Here is a 23,368-nt window from a genome sequence, read left to right as displayed (position 1 = left end):
CCTTGGGTATTGGAGTTTGAAACCCCTGATTTCATCGGAAATGAGAAGGCTTTTTAGTGTGGTATAAGATTTATTGCGCATAAAGGCATGTTAATTAAAAATAAGACCAAACACAAACGTCTTGAATTATGCACTGAAGTTTTTTTTAAAATTGTTTTCTTGTTTTTTTACTGCATTTAATGGCTTCCCATAGATACGGGAATTGAGTTTTCATCCGATTGACTACATATTGCCATCATTATTTAAAAACTATAAAACCTATTCACTTTTCACAACTTTAAACTGTTGATATTCAAACTTCCTGCAATCAAATAGCTGTGCTACAGTGCTAATGCTAGGCTATTCACGAGCAGAACGAAAAGGTGCTGTTTTTTTCTATGTTCACTTCTGTCTGACTGTTAGAGGTAAAACTATTTCTGTTTGAACTTTTGCTCTTGAAGAATATTAAATGTTTTGTTTTTGTTCCTGATGCTTATCAAGTTGCAATACCCTTCGGCTACCACTAGGATTGCCGCATTCATTGATCACAAAGTCAAAGTTATTTTCTAAATGTCAAAAGACTTAATTGTTTTTGTGCTGAGGGACTCAAGCGAACTACTCTTGGCCAAAATTGCAGTTTGGTTTTGTATTTTCAGTCTCTTAAAAAATTGAAAATCGAACCGGCACTTGCATCCGTGCAACTTTGTGTAGACATCAGAAGCTTGTTTTCATACTCACTGGAATCCTCCTCACAGATGAAGCACTCCTTAACAGACGAGGCACTGCGGTCGGCCGCCACCCTCAAACACAGCACCTTCCTCTGGCTGGAGCTGCACTTGCGCACCAGAAAGGTCTGAAAGCATCGACAACCGTTTAGGACGCAAGTGTGAAACAGATTTAGTTTAATCTTTGTGCATTTTGACAAGGCACATAAGTCGCAAACAGAAGTATTTGATAACAGCTGATGTTTGATTAAATGCTGCCAAAACTGGCTGCCAAATTTGATTTCAAACGGCATTTCCAGCCTTTTTACTTCAATATGCAGTGCCAAGTGGGGGAAATACTTCCCAACTTGCCTTGACTACTAATAATACCAGTTTCCATCGGGTAGCTTTCACCAGGAGCAATTAGCAGTTACTTTTGACAACAATAAGATGCAGCATGGCATCTATCATTGTAAAGAATTGCTCCAGAGAATGATAAATGTGTTATTAAGGTGGATATTTACCCCGATAGGCTCTCTGAGCAGCATATACAGGGCGGAGTCTTGGTTGAGCGACAGCTGCAGCCACACAGGGTGAGTGAGCAGCAGGCGATCCAGGACGCTGAAGGCCCGCTGTGAGCCTGTCTGGGTGCTGTCCTCCTCCTGCATCTACAAGGAACAGTCAGACAAGTCCAAACAAGTAACTATGTTGATTTAGACTTCAAATAATACAAGTCTTCCCACTAAAATGGAAGCATTTGTCTGGACGTTCTTTTGCTTTTATTTAGGTTTTGCTCTTTCTCTACCTCTACTGTAGCCAGCTTTTCAAAATAAAAGTACATTTTAATGAGTCACGACATTTAGTCTCTAATCATGGTTTATTCAGGGGTCTCAAACTCCAGTCCTCGAGGGCCGCAGTCCTGCAACTTTTAGATGTGCCTCTGCTGCACCACACCTGAACAGAATAATTAGGTCATTAAGGTTCTGGAGAACTGATCTACACAAGGAGGAGGTAATTAAGTCATTTCATTCCAGTGTTTTGTACCTGTGGCACATCTAAAAACTGCAGGACTGTGGCCCTCGAGGCCTGGAGTTTGAGACCCCTGGTATATAAATGCACAAATATAGGCTATGTTTTAACACATAAAAAGAAAACGGCATTCTTTTATTTTGCCATTTCCGTGCGTCGCGATAGGTTAGAAAAAACCCACCTGCTGTGTATAAGTTCTGTTTTCAAAATTTTTAATGCTTGCTGTTTCAGTTTTGCCACCGCATGGTGTGAGCCGGCCACGTCGGTGTTTCTGGTGAGGTTCTTCACTTTGGTGGCAACCTGTTGCATTGGTTAGACAGACATTTTCACCTGCTGTCTGGACGTGTTTTCGCTAACTAGTCTTCTGCAGAAATTCATGTCAAAGCTGCAGAATATTTAAAGCGACTTCGCAACCTTCTGTTCGCTCCTCGCTCTGCCAAAATATTGTTCTGTGTGCTGAGAGCTGCACACCTCTCCTACGTCTGTCTGTCTTCACTGTAACGGGAAGCGCCATCAAAAGATGCTTGCTCTGGACGAACTCACCTATTCATGTACTGAAAAATGAAGCAAAATTACTGTGAACCGTGCATCTGTTTGCTTATTTTTGGCTCTTTAATGTTAGCATTCAGTCAGAGCTTTACTTTTCCCCCCTCTAAGATCGGCTTGATGCTGGATGTCACAGTGCGTGGGCTGCCTGCAAACTCTTGCGAGTGTAGCAGCAGATGGATGCTATGGCAACCTGGGCCTACACATCCTACCAGGCATTCCCACTCAGTGAAACACCCTTTTCTCCAACAAGTTGGGAGGCGCACGCAGCCACACACACACACACACACACACACACACACACACACACACACACGCCGACACACAACTTTTGCACACACACCGACCCACTTCGCCAAAGGGTGACAGGTTTTCCGGAGTGCAGAGGTGTTTTATTTCCAGATCTTTTTTTTTTCCCTTAAGAAAATAAAAATTGTCACAGAAATTAAAGCAAATCAGAGATGAGATGCAGCAACCTGGTTCCTGTAGCATTAGAGAAAACACCACGAGTGTTATACCTGTTCAATATCCTATTGGAAAATCTTTCCCCACAATGTTTTTCATCACCGCTTCGGCCCCGTGACATAACCGTCCCCTTCTTCAGGGGAAGCTGGTTCTTTTAGCAAGGTCACTTGCAGTTAAACGCCATCCTGGAGGAAGTACAGGAGAAACCATTGCAATAAGAGCGCTGGTGTCGTGTAACAATTGCAGGTTCGTGCTGACGGCAGCCAGGTGAAAGCAGAAATAAAATAAATCAGGAGGAACATTTTAATCTAAAGGATCAATAAGGAGTGAAACATAATCCCCTCAAGGCGCAGATCATCAGCTGTAACTCTGAACTGAAGGTGTTTTGGGCTTTTAGATGGCTTGAAGGATGGACTTTTTTTTTGTGACAGTCAGGCTTGTTTATAACCAAGTAAAAAAAATCCCAGCTTGGAAAGTCCATTTAGTCATAAATATGGCTGAATCCAAAGTACTGCATAAACCGAATAAAATGAGACATGACTTTTTATTGCTGTGAGATATTAAATCAGACCAAATTTTTCCTGTTTCAGATAAGCAGGGTTTCCCCCAGTGTAATATAAGCCTGGCGGGCCACCAGGCTTTACCTGTGCCCCCACCAGGCTAAGCACTGTTTGTTTATTTATTTATTTTTTATGTTTGCACATTAAAAATATATATAAATATATATATATATATATATATATATATATATATATATATATATAGTTGGTGTTCAGGTATTAATCTTCCAATCTTTTAATAACACATAATTATCAAGTGATATTTCTGTCAACGTTAAAAAATGTTGAACTAAAAACACGGCGGGCCGCTGGATGAATCACCGCTCTCATGTCCAACCACCGGGCTTAGTAAGTTTTCTGGGGGAAACCTTGGATCAGGCATGGTTAACAAAACTACTTCTATTTATTGCCAGAAAAATAAAGGATTTTAATTGAATTTCATTTTTAGTCTCAGGAGCAAATCACCATAAATTTTTATGTGGCCCTAGAAACTCCAACTTACATCAATAAGTCCCTCCAGTTTTTCACAAACCCGCAAAACTCACACAAAATCAACAGATCCCCCCCATTTTTATTCTGGTTTTCTTCCTGTTATGAATTTGGTATAAAAACAAACATGCTGCAAAAGAAAATTAAAAAATGTATTTACTAAAATCAAATGTGGGTTGTTTCCCCTAAATGTTCATTTAAGAACTGAACTCAGTTTCTCCAGAAAGTCGCGATGTTGTGATAGCACCTATTAATGCAATTTCACTCATCATTCGTAAATTGTGCAGACTTGCAATTTTCACCAGACAACGCAACATTTCCACAAATATGACCAATAAACTTAACATTTCCTGTATTTTCTTCTTTTCTGACCAATCGCTGCACCTCGTCTGAATTTTGACAGCAACATTTTCAACAAGCTACCACAAAATCAGAAATGTTGGTCCACAATAATCACAAGAATCATTGAAACATCCTGGAGGAACTGTAAACTGCACTATCTTCTTCAAATTAAAATCCATATACAGTCAGTTTATTAAAAGGTGCGTTTTACAAAACCTTTTCTTCGTATGTGTGTGTGATTCTGAGTGGGCAGCCAGAGTCACCTCATTGCATATCAAGCACCACGCAACCACATCTAATAACCAAACTGCAAACACAACCACAAAAGGCTACAGGACACACAGAAGGAGAGAAAGAAACAAAGCAGGGGGCAAGACCCAAGTGTTTCACTAGCCATGTCCACGTTCACCTTACATAAAGTGCAACACAGCCCACACGCACACACTGAAAGACTTATGTAATTTCCTCTGAGAAAGAGGGAATCAGTAATGGAGAAATAAGAGAAGAAACATAAAAAAAGATGAGGAAAAAATGCAACGGTTAAAATTGGAGGTTGATAAGAAAAGCCCACTTTCTGCAGGCCTGCAGCGATGCACTTCAAAGTGACAGACTGCAAACATAAAATGCTGAAGGAGACATCAACAATTTATCAAACAAGGTGTTTTTGTCCCTGAGGGCAGCAGCAGCAGGATAGACCTGCAAGAACACAGCTGATGCTGCTGGACGCACTGTGCAGTTCAGGAGAGGAACATGCAGCGCCAAGGTAAAGACTCGTCTGAGGAACGGCAGTCAAAACCACGTGAAACGTTGCATTAATAAGATACAAAAGGTCAACTTGTAAAACAGAATATTTTACTGACATTTGCTTCAAATGAATTTTAAGTCTCTTTTAAAATTAAATGTAGGTGGAATTAATAAAAATAGTTCTACTTTGTTGTGTATTGCTGATGAAATAAATCCCCTTCAGCGGATACAAAGTTTCATAAAGCAAGGCAAGGCACGTCAAGATAAGGCTAGGCTAGGCAGGACAAGTCTTTTCAAGGCAAAGCAAGGCTATGCAAGTCAAGGCAATGTATGTCAAGGCCAGGAAAGGCAAGGCATTGTAAGGCAAAGCAAGGTAAGGGAATTCAAGGCAAGGAATGTCAAGGCACGTCAAGAGAAGACAAGGCAAGGCAAAGCAAGTCAGGACAAGGCAAAGCATGCGAAGACAAGGCAAGGAATGTCAAGACAAGGCATTGCAAGGGATAGCAAAGCAAGTCAAGCCACGTGAAGACAAGACAAGACACGGCGTATCAAGGCACTGCAAAACAAGGCAACGCATGCCAAGGCACAGCAATGTAAGGGATTGCAAGGTACAATTGTCCCACAATTGTTCACAACATGAAAACTAAATGAATACAGTGAATATATTTATATACAATCGGTAGAAAGCCAAACTCAAATGGTAACATGTGTCTGCTGAAAGCTGTTGTACATGTGAGGCCTGTGATAATAAAAGCAGCGGAGTTCTTTGATCCAACTGGGCGTAATACCAAATGATCCTATTTATTCATTAATTTATTTGTTTATTTACCAGGACAAATAAAAGGGCAAATAAACCAGGACATTATATTGATTATAACCATTATATTGGTTACAATATTATTTGTATCAATCTCATTAATAATAATAAGACAGAAGAGTTAGTTTACATCTGAAGTCCCTTGGCAAACTGATGTTAAAAACACAAACAAACAAAAACAGCTGTCCACCAACTACAACAACATACTGTACCAATGCATGCTTTTAAACAGGAGACCTGGAGGATATGAACTGTTTCATTATACTATTTTTTATGAATCTTGCATAGAAAGGTGACTGTTTCTAGTTTGAAACCCAGTTATTTCTGCATAAACATGCTAAACATGCTTCCAGGACATATTTGGGTGTAAATAATCTGACCTGTGACCCTCAGAACCAACATTAGGTAGGCGGGGATAAAGGGCCTGGACTGCTTTGTTTTCCTGTGATTACTTCATTCAGTATTAAGGATCATAACTTTTGTTCTTTGTTTTTTAAACCTATTGAAATAAGACCTGCTGTGAGCCACATGACGGATTCTGCTTGGAATCAAAGATAAAGTTTGCAGAACTGCAGGTCTTGTTTTACCAGTCGTGGTCGAATGCCCCAGTAAAAGGAAAGCAATCTCGCAGGCTGCAGCAAACCACTCAAAAACAGAGCAAGCTACTGGTTTCTTCAGAAACAAGTGTCTGGTTTTGCCGTCCAAAGATTTGATTGACTGGCGGAGAAACCCAGCTAAACCTTTTGGAGATGAGCTGAAACAAAATTGGAAGGAAATCTCACATGAAATGCCGGGTAGAAGAGCTGACCTACAAGCTGTCTCAGTGAGTGATGGAGAGCTGATGTAATGAGACAAACACTGAACAAAAGACACATTATAACCAGAGCTGAAAAGAAAAGAAAAACATAACAGGTGCTGTGATCATCAGTGTTGGTGTGTGTTTTCCAATTTCATGTAGAGTTTGGGGAGAACATCTCTGATTCTGAAGTCAGCCATCACTCATCAGATATATACAATAAGAGCAAAACCTGATCAGACTGAAGAAAGGGCAGCACTCAGGTTCAAAGTGAGTGTAAAGGCAGAGGTATCCAGAACAGGTGAGCAGTACATGTTATCCTGAGCCTTGTTTCCAGTGTGAAGCTGGTTGTAGATATAAACAGAGAAACAAACATTACACCAGAGATGAAATGAGACTGTAGGGACCAGCCTGAAAGGCAGGATGGATCCATCCTTTCATGTTGTTGACGCCAAATTCTGATCCCACCATCCGAATGTCGCAGCAGAAATCGAGACTCATCAGACCAGGCAACGTTTTCTTCTATTGTCCGATTGCGAATTGTAGCCTCAGTTTCCTGTTCTCAGTTTCCACAGGAGTGGCACCCAGTGTGGTCTTCTGCTGCTGTAGCACGTCCGGCTTAAGGTTTGATGTGCGTTCAGAGATGCTTTTCTGCATATCTTAGTTGTAACGAGCCCTTATTAGAGTTTCCATTGCTGTTCTATCAGCTCAAACCAGTCTGGCCATTCTCCTCTGACCTCTGACATCAACAAGGCATTTGCGCCCACAGAACTGTCGCTCACTGGATATTTTCTATTTTTTTGAACCATCCTCTGTAAACCCTAGAGACGGTTGTGCGTGAAAATGCCAGTAGATCAGCAGTTTCTGAAATACTCAGACCAGCCCGTCAACCATGCCACATGCAAAGTCACTTAAATCAACTTTCTTCCCCATCCTGATGCTCCGTTTGAACTGCAGCAGATTGTCTAGGCCATGTCTACATGTCTAAATGCAGTGATTTGCTGCCATGTGATTGGCTGATTCAACACTTGTGTTAATGAGCAGTTGGACAGGTGTACCTAACAAAGTGGCCGCCGAGTGTATATTTGCTCATTACTCTTCAGATTGATGGATGTGTCTCCCTGAAGTGACCTGTACTTGTGGAGGTTCAAGAATCCCTTTCTGTTGTGTCGAGTGTTTACGTTTGATTTTTCCACAACGATTCATAAGGAAGCGGCGCGTTGCTTTAAATTACATCCAACCCCTATATATTCAAGTGTTGTGAATTATCTGATCAAAAGTTTACAAAGCCATGGGAATTGAATTGAAAGAAAGTAATAAATTGTGCTACAAAAAAAGTCTATGATTGTTTTCTAACTTAATTATTTCAGGTAATGCTAACTGAGTTAAAACAGTTTAGTCTCATTCAAAATCAGAGAGTGAGAAATGATAATAAAAAATGTGTGTATGTCTACATATTTGTTGTAAACATCTGCTTTGGCTTGTATTCCTGGTTTACTTAGCTGTATTACTCCAACAGATTGTTTTCCATCAGCAAATCTGTCAGGACAGATTTACTTACTAAACAGAGAGTTGGTTTTAAATCTCTGCTTGGCTTCTCAAACTGAGGGAGCAGCTTTCTTCTCTCTATTTTTGTTTCTCCACCTGTCACTCGCAGGCTCCATGTGAAGACATGCTTTCCTCCGTGTAAAAAAAAAAACAACAATCAGCATTTTGTGGGAGAACTGTGTAGGATGAAAAAGTTTCTGACAGCATGTAGCTTCTCTGTGAAAGCCTTGGTCTCACAGAGACATCATGGTGTCCTTATTTGCAGGATGTAGTGGTTTGCCTCTGAAGCAGATATGTCTCTCTGGTCACACAGGAATAGCGTCCACAGTCAGAAGTTTGTACGTGTCCAGGTGTGTCTTTTTCTCCGAAAACAAATGCATGCCTCAGTCTCAGGTTTGGCAGACACCTTTGTTTAGACAAGCCCTCAAAAAGGCTTCAAGAATTGGGGGCAGAAAAGAGAAAAAGAAGAGAGAGCGGCATGATGCTCAGTGCAGGACAGAGAGAAACTGGAACAACCTCTGGAATTATTTTACTGTTGTAGACAAAAAAAAAAAAGACATTTCAAAGCATCATGTTAAATACAGAAGCAACACTGAGCTGCTTTGAACAAATGAAAAACATTAAAATGGATAAAAGCAAAAGCAACATGAGAAACGATTCCATGTTCAGCCAGTTAGATCTGTCCTGCTTCAAAACTGCTTCACTCTTAGCAGCGTTAAAGTCTGTTCATCTAAAATCATATGCAACATTGCGGAAAATCTTTAAAGTTTGATGATTTTTGGTTCTCATAAGGTCCTCTTAATACATCTTCCTCAGAAAAAAAACTTTAAAGTATGAGTATTTGTGAGCGGAGTATTTCATGCTCGGGTCACGCAACGTTCCTCTAACAGGCAGAGCAACACTACTTTAGCTACTATAAATATCTGATCAAAGGCTACATGTGATGTTCCCCAAGACTAAAGGGATTTAATGTTTGTCATGTTTGACTTTGTTGGGATTTAACTTTAGAAACATGTTATTTCAAGAAAAAGCTAATAATGTTTCTTGTGTTGTGTTGTAGTATTGTAAACATTTCATGTCATTATAATAATGGTAGCGAATTAAAAAAAAAAAAAGCTAATTAGGTTCATATTTAGCATAGATTTGAGAGCAGTTAGTAATCTAGCTAAAATTATTCACCAGAAAACACAGAAGTTATCATCCTGAGGGAGAATAACAATGAATTCAGTTGAGTTTTATGAGTAGGTGGATGTGGCAACAATAGGAAAAGGATAATGGAAAGCATCCTCCAGTTAATAAACTGTTTTACACTGAGCTAAGCAGGTTTCACAACAAAATTAGCTGAATTTTGCCATACCTCTATACTGCCTGCAAAGAAAAAATAATAATTAAAACACAGCATGAAACTTCAACTTATGTATATATGCAGGAAGAACGAGATGGAAAAGTTAAACTTGTCCTGAGACAGCAAGAGCTAACTCCCAGACAAGCAGCAAAGGGAGAACAAGGAGGAAACTGAATCCTCGGTGACACCGAGCTGATTCAGCTACTAACAATGTCCGGCCTCTGCCACATCATCAGCCCTGCTGCACAGACTTCAACATAAACCTGCAGCGACAGTGACAGCATGTTGTGCACTTTGTACCATGTCACGTCGTGACTGAAGCCAGCAAACTAATTTACGGTCAGAATTTGAGCTTTTATATAATGCTTTGTTTTGGTAAATTATTACCACGTCCTGATCACATGTAGATTTACGCAGGTGATTAAGAAAAGATTTGGCAAACTGACATTTTGTCAGAAATGTTGACATGTATCTGGAAAAATTGCTTGAAAACTGCAAAGACGGAGTTGGAGTAAAAGTTTTCTGTTATTCTAGTTGGAAGCTCAGTACCTTTGAAAACATGATGAGACACAGAAATATAAATATACAGCTAAAACCAGATATACTTAAACTGTATAAGAAGACACACAGTGTCTCGTGGTCTGACATTGAATCAGACTAAACGTTTTGGTTTCAAGGTCAATAATCTCCTGCTCTGTCTCAAAAGACGTTGCTCTTCCATCCCTGTTGACAGCTGTTGGTGCAGAATCTCAGTCAACACCCAAAACTAGAGCCAGACGTCAGAATCACACGTCCACAGAGACCCAGACAACAAGTAAGGCGTTCTGCTCTTTTTTCTGCTGTCGTTCTCTGGTGCTAAATTGATGCGTCACCCTTTTTTTCTGTTACCTTCTTCAAACAATATGTCCATGTTTCAGTTGCTTTTTTATCGTCTGTAAAGAATCTGGGAACTGAGTCAGAACCTCAGTATTGTTCCTACGTTTTCTGAGCTCCTACTTTGAAATTAAGTTTTTTTTGTTTTTTTTAAAATACCAAGTTCTTTTTTGCAAACCATTATGCTTAAAACTAAGTTTTTAGTCCTCTTGATTACAGACAATTTCTTTAGGGAATGCTTACAAATGTTTACATACTTACAGTTTTGGCTGCGGCATGTGAGAGGAATTGATAATGTTAATATTTTTCCAAGTTTCCCCCCCCCCCCTTCTCTTAAGTTTGTAAATGGAAGCTGCCGTCTCATATTCTTGTCTCGTCTTTCTTAGGTGACATTTAATTTGATTCTGACTAAACTGCAGTTTTAACAGAAGCATGTCTGTCTGTCTGTCTCTTGTTTGATGCTGTGAATGGGCCACTTCAGATTTACAGAAGCCTGAAAGAATCAAATGCCTTTTGTGGTGTTGGACGTGTGCAGCATTAATGTTAACAGCTGTGTTTTTCCGCTTGTAGCTATAAGAATATTATGTTTGACTGTCTGAAGTAACAAAATAACGTTTAGTATTCTTTATTACTCAACACATTTAGCTGTAATGGTTATCCAGGCATCATCAAAATGCCTTGAAACCTTATATGTAAAAATCTCTTTGTAATCACTTTTCTTATTTAGTCTAAGGAAAACGGGATGAGTGTGAAGTTTTCATCTTTACAGTCTTTCATATCCAGTTCAACAAAAGCAGAGAAACTGAATTTTTCCAACTCGTGTCCCATTGGAGATGTCACCAACTTGCTCTCAGGATCTAAGCAATCAGAAATACCAGTAATAGTTTTCCCAGTTCCTTATCTGTCTGTCAAAAAGGCAACGACCTCTACCCCCTATGAGACCGTCACTGGGTTGCTCTGGATGTGTGAGAGGAGGATTTTTTGGATGCCAGCTGGGACCAATTACCAGCATGAAGGAACGGGGGGTATTTGTCGGGTTCAGTCTCAGGAGGTAAGACAACACGGTCTCTCAGGAGCTGCACAGGAAAATCCAAAGCATTTGCAGAGAAGATCTTTTAGGCATGTTGCAGACAGACGAAAAGATGAAACCATAACAAAGGCTTTTCAGACACAGCTGATCAGACTGCTGATTGGAGCTGAGCGCCCGCCCGTCGCTCAGTTGGATCAAAGCATCATTTTTTCCGTCCTCTGACATCACGATGAGGTGACCGGCATTAAAGTTTGGGTGACCCTTCAGGTCACGACCCAGTAATCGTTGCAAACCAACAACGTCATATTCAGGCTGATTTGTTGGCAGACGGCGACACTCAGCTAAACCTTTAAGAATTAAAGGACATTTTTGACACAAAGTCTCAGAAAATCCCAAGAAGATTTCCTTCTTGTCACTAGTCGCAATTCGCGTACATGTAGAGCTGTGGGTGCAGGCTATCAGATCTAAAGATGAATTAATGTTATTTTAAAAACTTTTGCTCAGTTAGAAGTGGATGTATGTAAATAATTTCTTCACAGCAAAGATGAATGATGCAAAATTTGAGTGTTATTGACAATATACTTATGATTTAGATGTTTAAGCAAGTCTGTCCCCAGTTTCTGCTCTTTCTTCTGTTAAGGAAATATGGATATTGTTGAGTGTTTAATATGGCTAATCTCATGCCATGTGCGTTTAAGAGATAAACATTCCTATTTGGACAAATGTTAAGCAGAGATAAACATTCTCCTGGCAAGGCTGTAACTTAGAGCAGCCATAAAATACTATGCTCTTGAAAGGCTTTAAATTAGCAGGCCATAAAGAATATCTTCCCCTGCCTAGAGGTCAGAGGTTGGGGGTTTCCCAGGGGCTCTGAGCTGCATCTGGAGTTGATCACAGATTTCGAATCTTGGAAACATCTATGTTTAATTTCGGATACACCTTTTAAATATTGTTTGTGATAAGGCAAAGATTCAAATCTTTGGAGAAGCTGACTGCAGAGGAGCAAGATAGGTTTTGTGAAATTAACTTATAACTTTAACAACTAAAATGACTCTTGAGTTTTGTCATTAAAACTTAGGGGAAGGTTTACGTTTTTCCAAGGTGGCTCTCGGTTGGTCAACAGGAAGAACGCCTTCTTTGCATATATTAAAATACGGAAACACCTCTTTGGTATAAGATGACGTGTAAAGAGAAAGAGAGAGAGTTTTTTTCCATCTTTTCTCCACGTGGGCGCCTTTGTCTGTCTTTGTGTTTCGTGTTTGTCTTTGTCTGTTGTTATTTTGTGATAAAATGCATATCTCTGTACCTCTGCAGCTTTGTTAACTGATTCATGCGTTGCTTTGTATGAATTAAACTCTGTGATCTGTGACGTCAACACGCCTTGTTTAGTTTCGTTTTACAGCTGCCCGCTGCTCGCCGAGAGGATCCAGGGCTTTTAAGGAAGAGACGAGCCAAACGTTTTGTTCAAAGTTTTAATAAATAGTTCTTCCTTTACACTTCTCATGTTGATAAAAAATTATTTCCCATGTGAATTATTTTACTGTAAAACTCAGACTGTTCTTTAAAGTGTTGCACTACATTTTATTTGTGCTGCAGGTTTCTGATTAAATGGATGCAGTACTAAAACTAAACTTACAGTAAAGTACTGTCAGCTACAGAAACTTGAATTTTACTATAAACTTAGTTTAACATCTGTATTTATTTTTACAGCAAATTACTTCAAAAATTAGTGTTGAAAATGTAACTGGCATGTTACTGGTAAATTTCTGGCAGATAAATTCACACATATTTTACCATTTTTAGAGTATCTGTACTGTGTTTACTTTAACAGTAAACTATTCTACAGATGATGAACATTTACATAAAAATAAAGGCGTCTGCAGCTTTAAATTACAGGATAAAAAGTTCAGACGTCACCCAGAACCATAATGAAATTATGGTTCTGTATAATAAAAGCGATTTTTTAAATGTACTATAAAGTAAATGCTAATATTGTTTATTATTGAAATGTAATGCATATCAAATTACACCTCATATTTCAGATATAAACAAGCCAACTTGCTTATTAATCTGGTTTGTTTTTAAAGTTGTCAACATCCCTACTGCCTTCACTGATGTAAATTAATTTAAAAGAGGCAGCCTGATTGTTTTGCCCTTATTTAACTGGGTGAATTTTAATTGACACAAAAAATAAAAGGTGCTCGATCACTAAAACGTCTCCGCATTTGGTAAAATAAAAAAAAACTAACAAAAAAATCAACCCAGAAATAAAACAAGAACTGTGTGCGTAACACTCATCTCTATTCATCCTGTTTGACGCCAACTACAATTATGTTTGTAAAATCTCTCATTTGCACAGGAGTGACCATGGCGATGGCTAAGTATAGCCAGTAGCCCATCACCACAACGCGTAGGATGACTAATGGAAGAACATAATTGCGGTGGGCTATAAGTATCCACAGGGGGCAGCAGCGGACACGTGGGGGCTGCCAACTGATGACAGGCGTCCGTTTTGATGCCTGCTGCAGTAAAAACAACTGCACATTCACTTAGTGTTGGTAAAAAAGATGTGAGAGCTGCGTGTCAGTATATGTGTGAAGTCATACAAAGGCATCAGTGTGAGTCAGAGGCAACAGTCGGGTTGCAGAACAGAAGAAGGGACTGTTAGCATAACTGTGAATTTGGATAATCATAGAAACAGATCGGTTCATCTGATGGTGTGGCGGCTCCGGAGAGCTGTCACAAATAGTTCTGTCACACCCAGAACTGTGTGTGCGTGTGTGGGTGTGTGTGTGTGTATGTTTGTTTATAATACCTTGTGGGGACCATGTTCCTGACACATACTACATTGTGGGGACCCACTGATCTTGTGGGGACCGAACCCTGGTCCCCACAAGGGGAAATACTGTTTTTGGGTCAGGGGTTAGATTTAGGACTAAGGTGTGAATTGAGTTTTGTTTAGGGTCAGGATTATGATAACAGTAAGATTTAGGCAGTAGAAATGAATGGAAGTCAATGGAAAGTCCCCACAAAGATGGCCACAAAAACATGTGCATGTGTGTATTTTAAAAACTGTAAGAAAAAACCCTAAAAAAGTGTCACATAGTCCTTTTACAAAAATTTATGACACATTCACGCTATTTTTAAGATTGTTATCCTATTTTTATGAGTCCAACATAAGCTGAGTAAATGCAAATGCCCCTTTCTAAAGTATAATTATTTTTATTGAGGAAAAAACAACTATTCAAGCAAACTTTTGAAAAAGTCCCTTCCGCTAAATTATTGACGGCAACAGCTGATCAGACATACGTGATGACTGGTACTGACTGTTTAACATCCACGTCGTTTTTGCAGATCCTTTTCATTCAAAACACATTGAAAAGTTGTTTTGAGAATAAATGGCTTGCTTAAAGTCATGCAACAATATTTTGATTAGATTTAAGTTTGACTAGACTAGTGTAGATTTCGTAGCAGTCCCAGACCATCACACTGCCGCCAGCATATTTAGTTAGCTTAATATTCGCTTAATAGTCGTGATCAAATTTGTCTGAAATTAAAGTTTGTTTGATTATCAGCAACATTTAACTGCGACAAAAAAAGCAAAAGCAGAAGACATCTGTAAGGGGGTGAATACTTTTTCATAGAACTTTATCTGCTCATAATGCTTTATGTGCCACCCACTGACCTAAAACAGGAAGTTTAGTCTAATGTTAGTCACACAGAAAGAGAGAAAAAAAGCTGTCTTTTTATGTAAATGTAAATATCTGCTTTCATTTATCTGTCCTGACTCTTGTTTTGCCACCTAACTACATAAAATATTGTTCATGTCAACATAATGCATCATGCTAAATCCAAATAAGGCCAGAGCTTCTGGGCTTTATCAGGAATTGTTCCAAAAAATCAAAAGTATTAACTATGTAGCTCTAGTTATTTTGGCAAAAAAAAAAAATAGATGTTAATCAAATTCAGTCCTTATACTATACTTTAAAAAAATCTTTTAAAGATATTCGATTATTTCAGAGAAAACACTTTCGTCTGTTTCTCCAATGGGCAAGGGTCTCAATAAAATAATTTACAGGCATTTATTGCCAAACCTTAACCCTTTATTTAGACACTTGAATTATGTTGTTTTACTGTTTCACTGCTCTCAACAAAACCCAGAGAAAGTTCATTTTGTGATCTACGAGCTGAACATGAAACAAGAGACAAATGATGTCTGTGTTCCCTTAAAAAAAAAACAAATCCATAGAATTATAAATAGACTAATCTACTCAATCTGCTTTGTAAAATATTAACAAAGAGGCAGCTTTACGCCTACAGCAGATTCAGACTATAATCAGACAGGCTTTATGTAAAATAGTTTCCGTTTAGCTAACAAAGGACAACCGTCGCAATTATGAAGCCACTATCAAAGTCCCTGTTTTAGTCAGACAATATCTTGGCAGTAAATCGCCTGAAACTGGTTTCAGTCTGATTTCAGACCCTCAAAAATTAACATAAACATAAATGATCAAATAGTAAATCTCTACATGTGAGAAGCTGCCCTCCCCCAAAAGATTTGAAGCCATAACTTCAAGGAAAAGTTGTTCTATGAAGTATTGACTCATGGGGGTTGAATACAAATACATGCCACACTTTTCAGATATGACTTTGTAAGAAGACCATGAGAAAAAGATGATCGTTCATATATACGTACTATATTTTCCCATGTGTGATCAAATGTAGAATACTACCAAAAAAAAAAAAGAAAGAATTGGGTTTTTAGCACCTAGCAAGTCAACATTCAAGAAAACTGTGTCATAAAACTGAAAGCCCGCGAGAAATTCTGGGAAATAGCTGGAAAGACATTTTTAAAAAGTTTAAATTCCTTTTTTATTTTACGGACCGCGTTCTCCCTTTTCCGATCTGACCGGGCCTTGATGACTCACTGGTTCAGAGTGAAATGTTGCACGAACATCACCTCTTACAAAACATTATTTTGGTGAAGGGCTGTTAGGTAAGAAGCATTTTTTTTTTTTTTGCCAAAATGCTTTAAATGCTTGACTGAAAAAGGAGCAGTTTGCAAAATGAATTCTTAAAAAGCATCGTGTGGAATGAGATAAGAATATTTTCGAAACGCTGCGTGCAGAATGTGTGTGGAAAGGAGCCCATCATCACGTTGTCAGTGTCTGTCCCTTTAAGCGATTTCCACACAGACTGGTCTCTTAATACTGACTAAATACTAAAGGAACATCCTCCAATTTCAGATTGTGTTAGAGTGACCACAAGAGGACAAAAGCCTGCATTATTATTGTAATCATGTTGCAGAAACATTTGTCATTTTATTCACCTAATCAAGTAACTTTACACCGTCTGGCCATCAAAAATTTAGCTATTTCTGTTTTACCTGAGGTAAGATTACTGAAATTATTTGCATTTGATGAATGACAAAATTCATCCATCCGTTTGGCTATAAATATTTAGTAGAATTGTTTTTCAAGCTGCATAACTTGGGACAAACATGTCAAATATCTCTAACAAGCTTTAACTTCCTGGTTGACTTTGTGAGATTTCACCTCAATATTCCAACAACGCTTTACTCACTGTTCTACCTATTTTGTGAAGTAAATCAGTCACTATAAGTGTAGCAACGACATTGTGGTCAAACGTTTCCGTTTTAGTTTTATCAGACCACAGGAAGAGTCTGCAGAAATTACAGTTTTGGTCTTCAAAGACATTTTGAAAACGTAATCTGACTTGTGTTACTTGGACTCTTCCTGTCTGAGTGGCTGTTCAGTAAAATCAGTAAACAACTTTGTTTCAATTGTTTTTGTTCTGTGGCTGATATGCACATTTTGGACAGTGTGCTTGATGGATATTCCCAACTTGTATAAACTTGCATATTGATTTCTGAACAGAAGAATACAGCATCTAGAAACTGGACCCGATGGCGGACCAGACTTGTAGAGGTTCACCGTTCTCTTCCTGATATGTTGGCGGATTTATTTTGAGTTTTCCATGATGTCACACAAGGAGGCAGATTTTAAGGCAGTATGTACAGTAAGTGCTGCCCTATAATCTACCTCCTGTTGACTTAAATGATTTGAATGATCCTGTCAGGCACTTACATGAGTACCTGCATGAGATTATCAAACTGATTTAAAAGCAAAGTAGTCTTAATGTGTGTGAACTTCTGGTTTTGAGGGAAGTAATCAAAATATTAATTATGCCTCTGAACAAAGAATTTTCTTATTAAATTAAAATGTTAAAGTTTAGTTTGATTTATTGTCAGAATAAAAATGTTACAAGTGCATTTATATCTGCACAATGTAAATTTTGAAATAAAAATGAAAAACAGTTGAATAGTAATATATACCAATATAAACTATTTACCGCTCTGGAAAAAAAGAGAGATGACTTAAAATGTTCAGTTTCTCTGATTTTACTCTTTATAGGTTTATGTTTGACTAAAATGAACATTGTTCTTTTATTCTATGAACTACTGACAACATGTCTCTGAAATTACAAGCAAAACTTTAGTTCGTATTTGAAGAAAATAAGAAATGGTCAAAATAATGAAAAAGATGCAGTTCCTTTCAGACCTCAAATAATGCAAAGAAAACAAGTTTATATCCATTTAGAAACAACAAAACTAAAGTTTTAACTCAGGAAGAGTTCAGAGATCAATAACTAGGAGGTTTTCAATGGGGCTCAGAGCAGTGAACTCTTCATTTTTTCCAGAGTTATATATGTGCAAATATTTAAAAAAATTACTTGTCCAAATGCTTTACCATTTTTTAAAACTGCTAAGTGTAAAAAAAGGGTGAAGTTGTTACTTGGTGTCTCATTGTGTGTGAAAGGCTGTAGTGTTCAACAGGGTTCGATTCCCGTTCTTGAGCCGCATGTCTTTACTTTCTCTTTCCTGTCAGATTATCTTCACCTTTGCTGAAGAAAACAGTCTTTAGAAAAAGCAACATGTTCCTGACGTTTTAAGACTCTTCTTCCAACTTGTCATTTCTTTCCCTCATTCAGCTCTTCTTGAATCTTTCTTTGCATTTTAACAATGAACATTTGTCTAAACACAACCAAAATATTGTTCATGATGACGTTAAGCAACAACACACAGGTCATTAGAAATGAACTCAGCGATATGTAGAAACCTTGACGAATGAACGTGTCAAGAGAGCTCCAGCGCTGCACCAGGATCCGTTTTAACTCCCACTAGCTAATTACTTGCTTTCTTTTGCCCTGGAGCTCTGTCAGGTGACAAATCCTCGGCTTCCCCTCAACCTTTAGTTAACTTGGGCACATTCAGCTGCTTCAGCTCCACCGTCACCACATCGACTCATTTCCTGAGGGAGATCCGTAGGCGCTGTCGCTACCACTAAACTCATTTGACTTAAAAATTAGCTCCTCTTGCCGACCTTCAGGTCTTAATGCCTGTACTCCATCTAGTGTAAAACGTACATTAACCAATATTATCATCAATCATTATTGGGAGTAATATGTAGTCAGTGATGCAAGACGTCCACTTTAACAGATTGCATGAGATAAATTATTCAGCTTGTTAACAGTTATATCAGTTTCTAGTTGTTGGCATCACCCATATTATTTTTTCTCATAACAGTTTCAGACTATTTAAGTGTTGGGAGCAGCTTATACATCATAATGAGAAAGTTTATTGTGAGTAAAATTAAAGCTGCAGTACGTAACTTTTATAACAGTTTCTTTTAAATATTTTTTAAAACTACCATTTTGCCATGACAGCATAAGACAGACAATATGTGAAAAAGCTGGAGCTCCTTTGCCTTCCCCCAGTGCGCCCAGTACTAACTGAAGAAATACACCAATCAGAGCCAGGAGGAGGGTTTTAGCGTAGTCAATCATGCTCATGTATGCGCCACTCACATCCTCCGCCTCGCTCTCTGCTAGGCTACAACTGGCTCGCCACAATGGAGCCTGCCCCGAATGCTAAGACTAGTTAGCATGGCCACTGTCGCCGCCGGATAAACAGTTTTCCTGCAACTGCATTAGCACATTGAGCAGCACGTACATGAGCATAATTGACAGCGCTAAGACACTCCTCCTGGATCTGATGGGTTGTTTTTTGCAGACCGTGATAGTAGTGCTGAGAGGAGGTGGAGGAGCTTGATTTTTTCTCACGGGTTTTGTGCCTCATATCACGACATGGTAACGGTTTAAAACACACATGGAAAAAACCTGTTTTTGTAAGAGTTACACCCTGCAGCTTTAAGCTAAAACATTTCTTCACGTACACCAAACCAGAGCCCTCCGTCTCTCCACAATAAAAGCATATTGGTGATACGGTGGGTCGGGTCCTCTGTGGTAACAAGAGGCTGATTCAGGAGGAGCGTCTTTACTGTCAGCGTAAGCAACAACATCTCCCACTTTATTCTGCCGTGCTACCTGCGGTCTGTGGCTGGACAATGTTGTCCCACAAGAGCAATTTCCCTTTATTGGCTTGGACTCCTCGTTGCGCTCGCCAGACAGTAAAATCAGTGGCACAAAAGTTACAAGGCTGCAAACTGAGTGATAAACAGCAGCGAGTTCAACTGGACAGACAAAAACATGTTTAACTGCAAGTGAAGAAAGATTTTCTGAAGAAATCAGGGTGAGACCTTCTCTCCTTAATGCTTACATAAGCAGCGTTATGTTTGAAACTGAGTTTGCCCGACAAGAAAAAGTGTCTTTATTATAATATCAGCGTGAATGAATCACCAAACTGATTTAACCAGGTGATTAAAAGGTTTTACCAGGACAGATTTGGGATATTTTATTTTTTCTCAGACAGTAGCCTGGTTGCACCAACACTTGACCATGACAGTAACTGTGTATAGTGAATATCTTCTCTGCCTGTATTCATAGGAATGCGTGCACTAAAGGTAGAAACTCCCCAACTCTTTAACTTTAAAGCGTGACAGAATTTGAGTTTTCCCAGGTTTTGTAGCGAATTAGCTATTATCCAGACAGAAGTCTAAAATATTTCAGAAATCCTAAGAAAGATTGTTTCTTTAGCATGAGTGCCTTCTTATTAATTAGGGTTTTCACAATTTAAGATATTCATGTTTATGTGATCATGTTTCACAGCAGTTTATCTGTTAGTTTTGTCATTTTTCTCTGCCTAAACATACTGTTATGACCCACGCAGGATCATAACCAAAACTATGGGGCTCATCTGGATTTTAAGCGATTGATCAACGCGAGGTAGGAGTTTCATGACAGGTAAATGATACATAGTTTCCTTTTTATATCTTATTTCATATATAAGATATATAAATAAGATCACAAATATATCTTATTTATATCTTATGCAGTTGTACTAAACAATCCCTCTAGGAAGTTGCGATCGCAGGTTCCCATTTCCACCAGTCGTTGCAACTTTTCCGCCAATCCGACGGATCAACTCAATGTTTTCTGCATTTCCTACTTTCCTGACCAATCACTGCTCTGCTGAGTTTTAGCTCGTTCCCTTTAGCCCAGTACTAATTTAGCTTCCTGTTTCGCAACATCTCTTGAAAGCTGAACCTGTGACATGCAGGATGCTGCGTTTTTTTGCCTATAGTGGGTCAAAAAACTGCAGCATCCAGCTGTTCATGCTAACTTGAATGACCTCAGGACATTCTTCAGGGTGTTATTTGATGAAGATACTTGAACATTTTATTTATAGTCTATATATTAACTATGTTAAAATCCTGTCTTGTTTTTTTGGGGGGGGCAGGAGGGGGTTATGTGCTTAAAAGAAATTTGATCGCAATGGTTTGAAAAAGGTGCAGCAAAATCTGTCAATTAATGCAGCAACAATCACCAAAAAACACAGATAGCAACATCCTGGAGGGACTGAGTAACGCCTCCTGAGTTCATTGCAGAACCACCAAGAACTAATGTTTTTTGTGTTTGTTATCGCTGTTAATGTTGCACATGAGGAAAACATTTTTTCTTTACTGTAAAGTAGCTCACATCCACTGTTGCTCTGGCTTTATGCTAAAAGGTAGTTGGGGAAAACCTCTACCCAGACTCAAGTCTTTTACAGCCTCTAGCAGGTTTTCATACGTGACTGGCTTGTCTTTTGCTCTACTTTCTAACTAGCTTCCAAGTCCGTGGTTAAGAAAATGTTACCATGGGACTCTTGGCTGCTTCTCTAATTAATCATCTCCTGTGAGCTCATTTGGTCCCAGCGGGTTTCATGCGGTTGAGCCACCATCCTCTCAGATTTCATCGGACGGGTTGATCAGATCTCTCTCTGTAAGACAAACTCTTCTAAAATCATCAGAACTGTAGAACTGTACAGTTGCGTCACCTTACAGTCTATACTTTTGGCTTCTTGTTGGTGATCCCAATCTGAAGCAGTCTTCAGGAAGGATGTGTCAGGTTAGCGTAGCATGTCTTGTTTGCGCAACACCAGGACAGACTCAGCGAAGGGTTGAACTGTGTCCGAGCAGCTCTCAAGCGTCATGCTTGGGCACCCTACGATCACACCTCTCCTACACCCCCCCTGCCTCCTAACACACACACACCACCACCACCACCCTACACACCAAAATATATGCACATTTGGTCATGCCACCTTTGGAATTAACATGCAACTCAGCAGACACAGACTTCACGTAGGTAGGCACGCATTATCTAAGCGACCACTTCATCTGCATCCTGATATACGTAGATGAAATAATAATAATAATAATTTAAAAAAGAGGCTACAGCAAAAGCTGCAGGAATCGTAAGAAAAATAACTCTGCTTACACTAATACTCCTCACTCAATTAACAAGCAAAACAACAGCAAGGAAGTGGGAACATCACATCTACTCCCACGCAGGCAGAATGGCACTTTGGTTTTAAAGTTATGTAATAGTCCACTGGTATGAGATTACATTTATTTTGCCCTCAGAGGGGAGGTAAGTGATCATGAGCCTGTGAAATAACAGGTCTGAGTGGATAATTGATCGCTGGCCTTCCTCGTGAAGGGGCAACTTGGCTAAAGAAAAGTGGATAATTGGCTCTAAAGACGGAAAACATTCCCTGAAGCTGTTGGATTTGATTGGTAACAAATTTTTTTAAGAAAAAAAAAACCCACATCTACATCTTTGCCTTCAATTTATTTGTAAACTAAAAAAAAAAAGAAAGGAAAAGAAACTCGTGTGAGGGAAATGAAACCTCGACGATCATATCACATGATGGAGATCATGAACTAGCTAATTGGCAAATTATGTAATAGGAGTGCTATTACGCAGGAATCCAACTGAAACTGCATTGTTTACGAAGACGTCCCCCTGCTGACCGGAAACTACGTTAAACAACAACCACCGCCGCCGACGCGCTTTGAACTTGAGAAGAGAAAAGGGACCCTAAACAGGAGGAGGAAACAACAAAAAAACAAAAAAACAACCTGAAAACGCGCACCGTGCGGCAGCCTGCGGGCGCTCGGCATGTGCCAACTCTCCACAAACTCATTTTGGATGTTTGTTTTTCTCACTTCTAATCTGGGCAGACAGCCGCACTTGCTTTTTTTTCTTCGTTCAACGAAAAAAAAAGAGAAAAAGAGTCCAAATCCTGCCTCCCAAGCGTCTTACCTTGTATCTAAAGGTGGGAACAGGTGTTGGTGGCGCTTTCTGCTGGCTCGTCTAAGTCGTCCGAGAAAAATGCGGCGCTGAGCTTCCGAGTCCGAGCACCATGCTGCGGGAGAGGAGAGGGAAAAATGCGCACAACACTGGTGACAAGGCGGAGGAGCGCAGATTTTTAATTCTATCTGAGCATCTGAAGTGATACACAGTCACAGCAGAGACACTGTGTGTGTGTGTGTGTGTGTGCGTGTGTGTGTGTGTGTGTGTGTCGGGGTGCGTGTGTGTGTGTGTGTGTGCCCCCCCTCTGCCGCCTCCATGACTCTGACAAAAAACAAAAACAAAACATAAACCAATCGCATTTACATTATGGCACGGAAAATGTTACACTTTTTTCATACAGTGACGAGGGCGTTACCCGTTTATTTAAACAAAGGACAAATGATCTGTTTTTGTTTTTTTATATTTAAAAAAACACAGTACAGATTATTATCTTAATAAATATGAGTATTTTAGAATCATACACGGTTTTCAATTCCAACTGT

General features: G+C 39.2%; 1 protein-coding gene across 2 annotated transcripts in view; it reads right to left on the bottom strand.

Moving 5' to 3' along the window:
- rin1b (Ras and Rab interactor 1b) overlaps positions 1 to 23,094 on the bottom strand; it is a 39,295-nt gene extending 16,201 nt beyond the window's left edge. The window contains exons 1-3 of one of the 2 annotated variants that reach the window (XM_028038351.1): positions 22,836 to 23,094; positions 1,208 to 1,351; positions 718 to 832 (exon numbers count right to left, since the gene is read on the bottom strand). In XM_028038351.1, coding sequence (XP_027894152.1) covers positions 718 to 832; positions 1,208 to 1,351 — 259 coding nt within the window. In that variant the 5' untranslated portion in view covers positions 22,836 to 23,094. Of the gene's footprint in view, positions 1 to 717; positions 833 to 1,207; positions 1,352 to 22,835 lie in introns of those variants that run through there. The other variant, XM_028038352.1, reaches the window with a different exon arrangement.
- Between the last annotated feature and the right edge of the window lie 274 nt (positions 23,095 to 23,368).

Source organism: Xiphophorus couchianus, chromosome 14 (genome assembly GCF_001444195.1).
Source record: "Xiphophorus couchianus chromosome 14, X_couchianus-1.0, whole genome shotgun sequence".
NCBI lineage: Eukaryota > Metazoa > Chordata > Actinopteri > Cyprinodontiformes > Poeciliidae > Xiphophorus > Xiphophorus couchianus.
The sequence above is the reverse complement of the archived record's forward strand: the minus strand, read 5'-3'. Positions and strand labels throughout refer to the sequence as shown.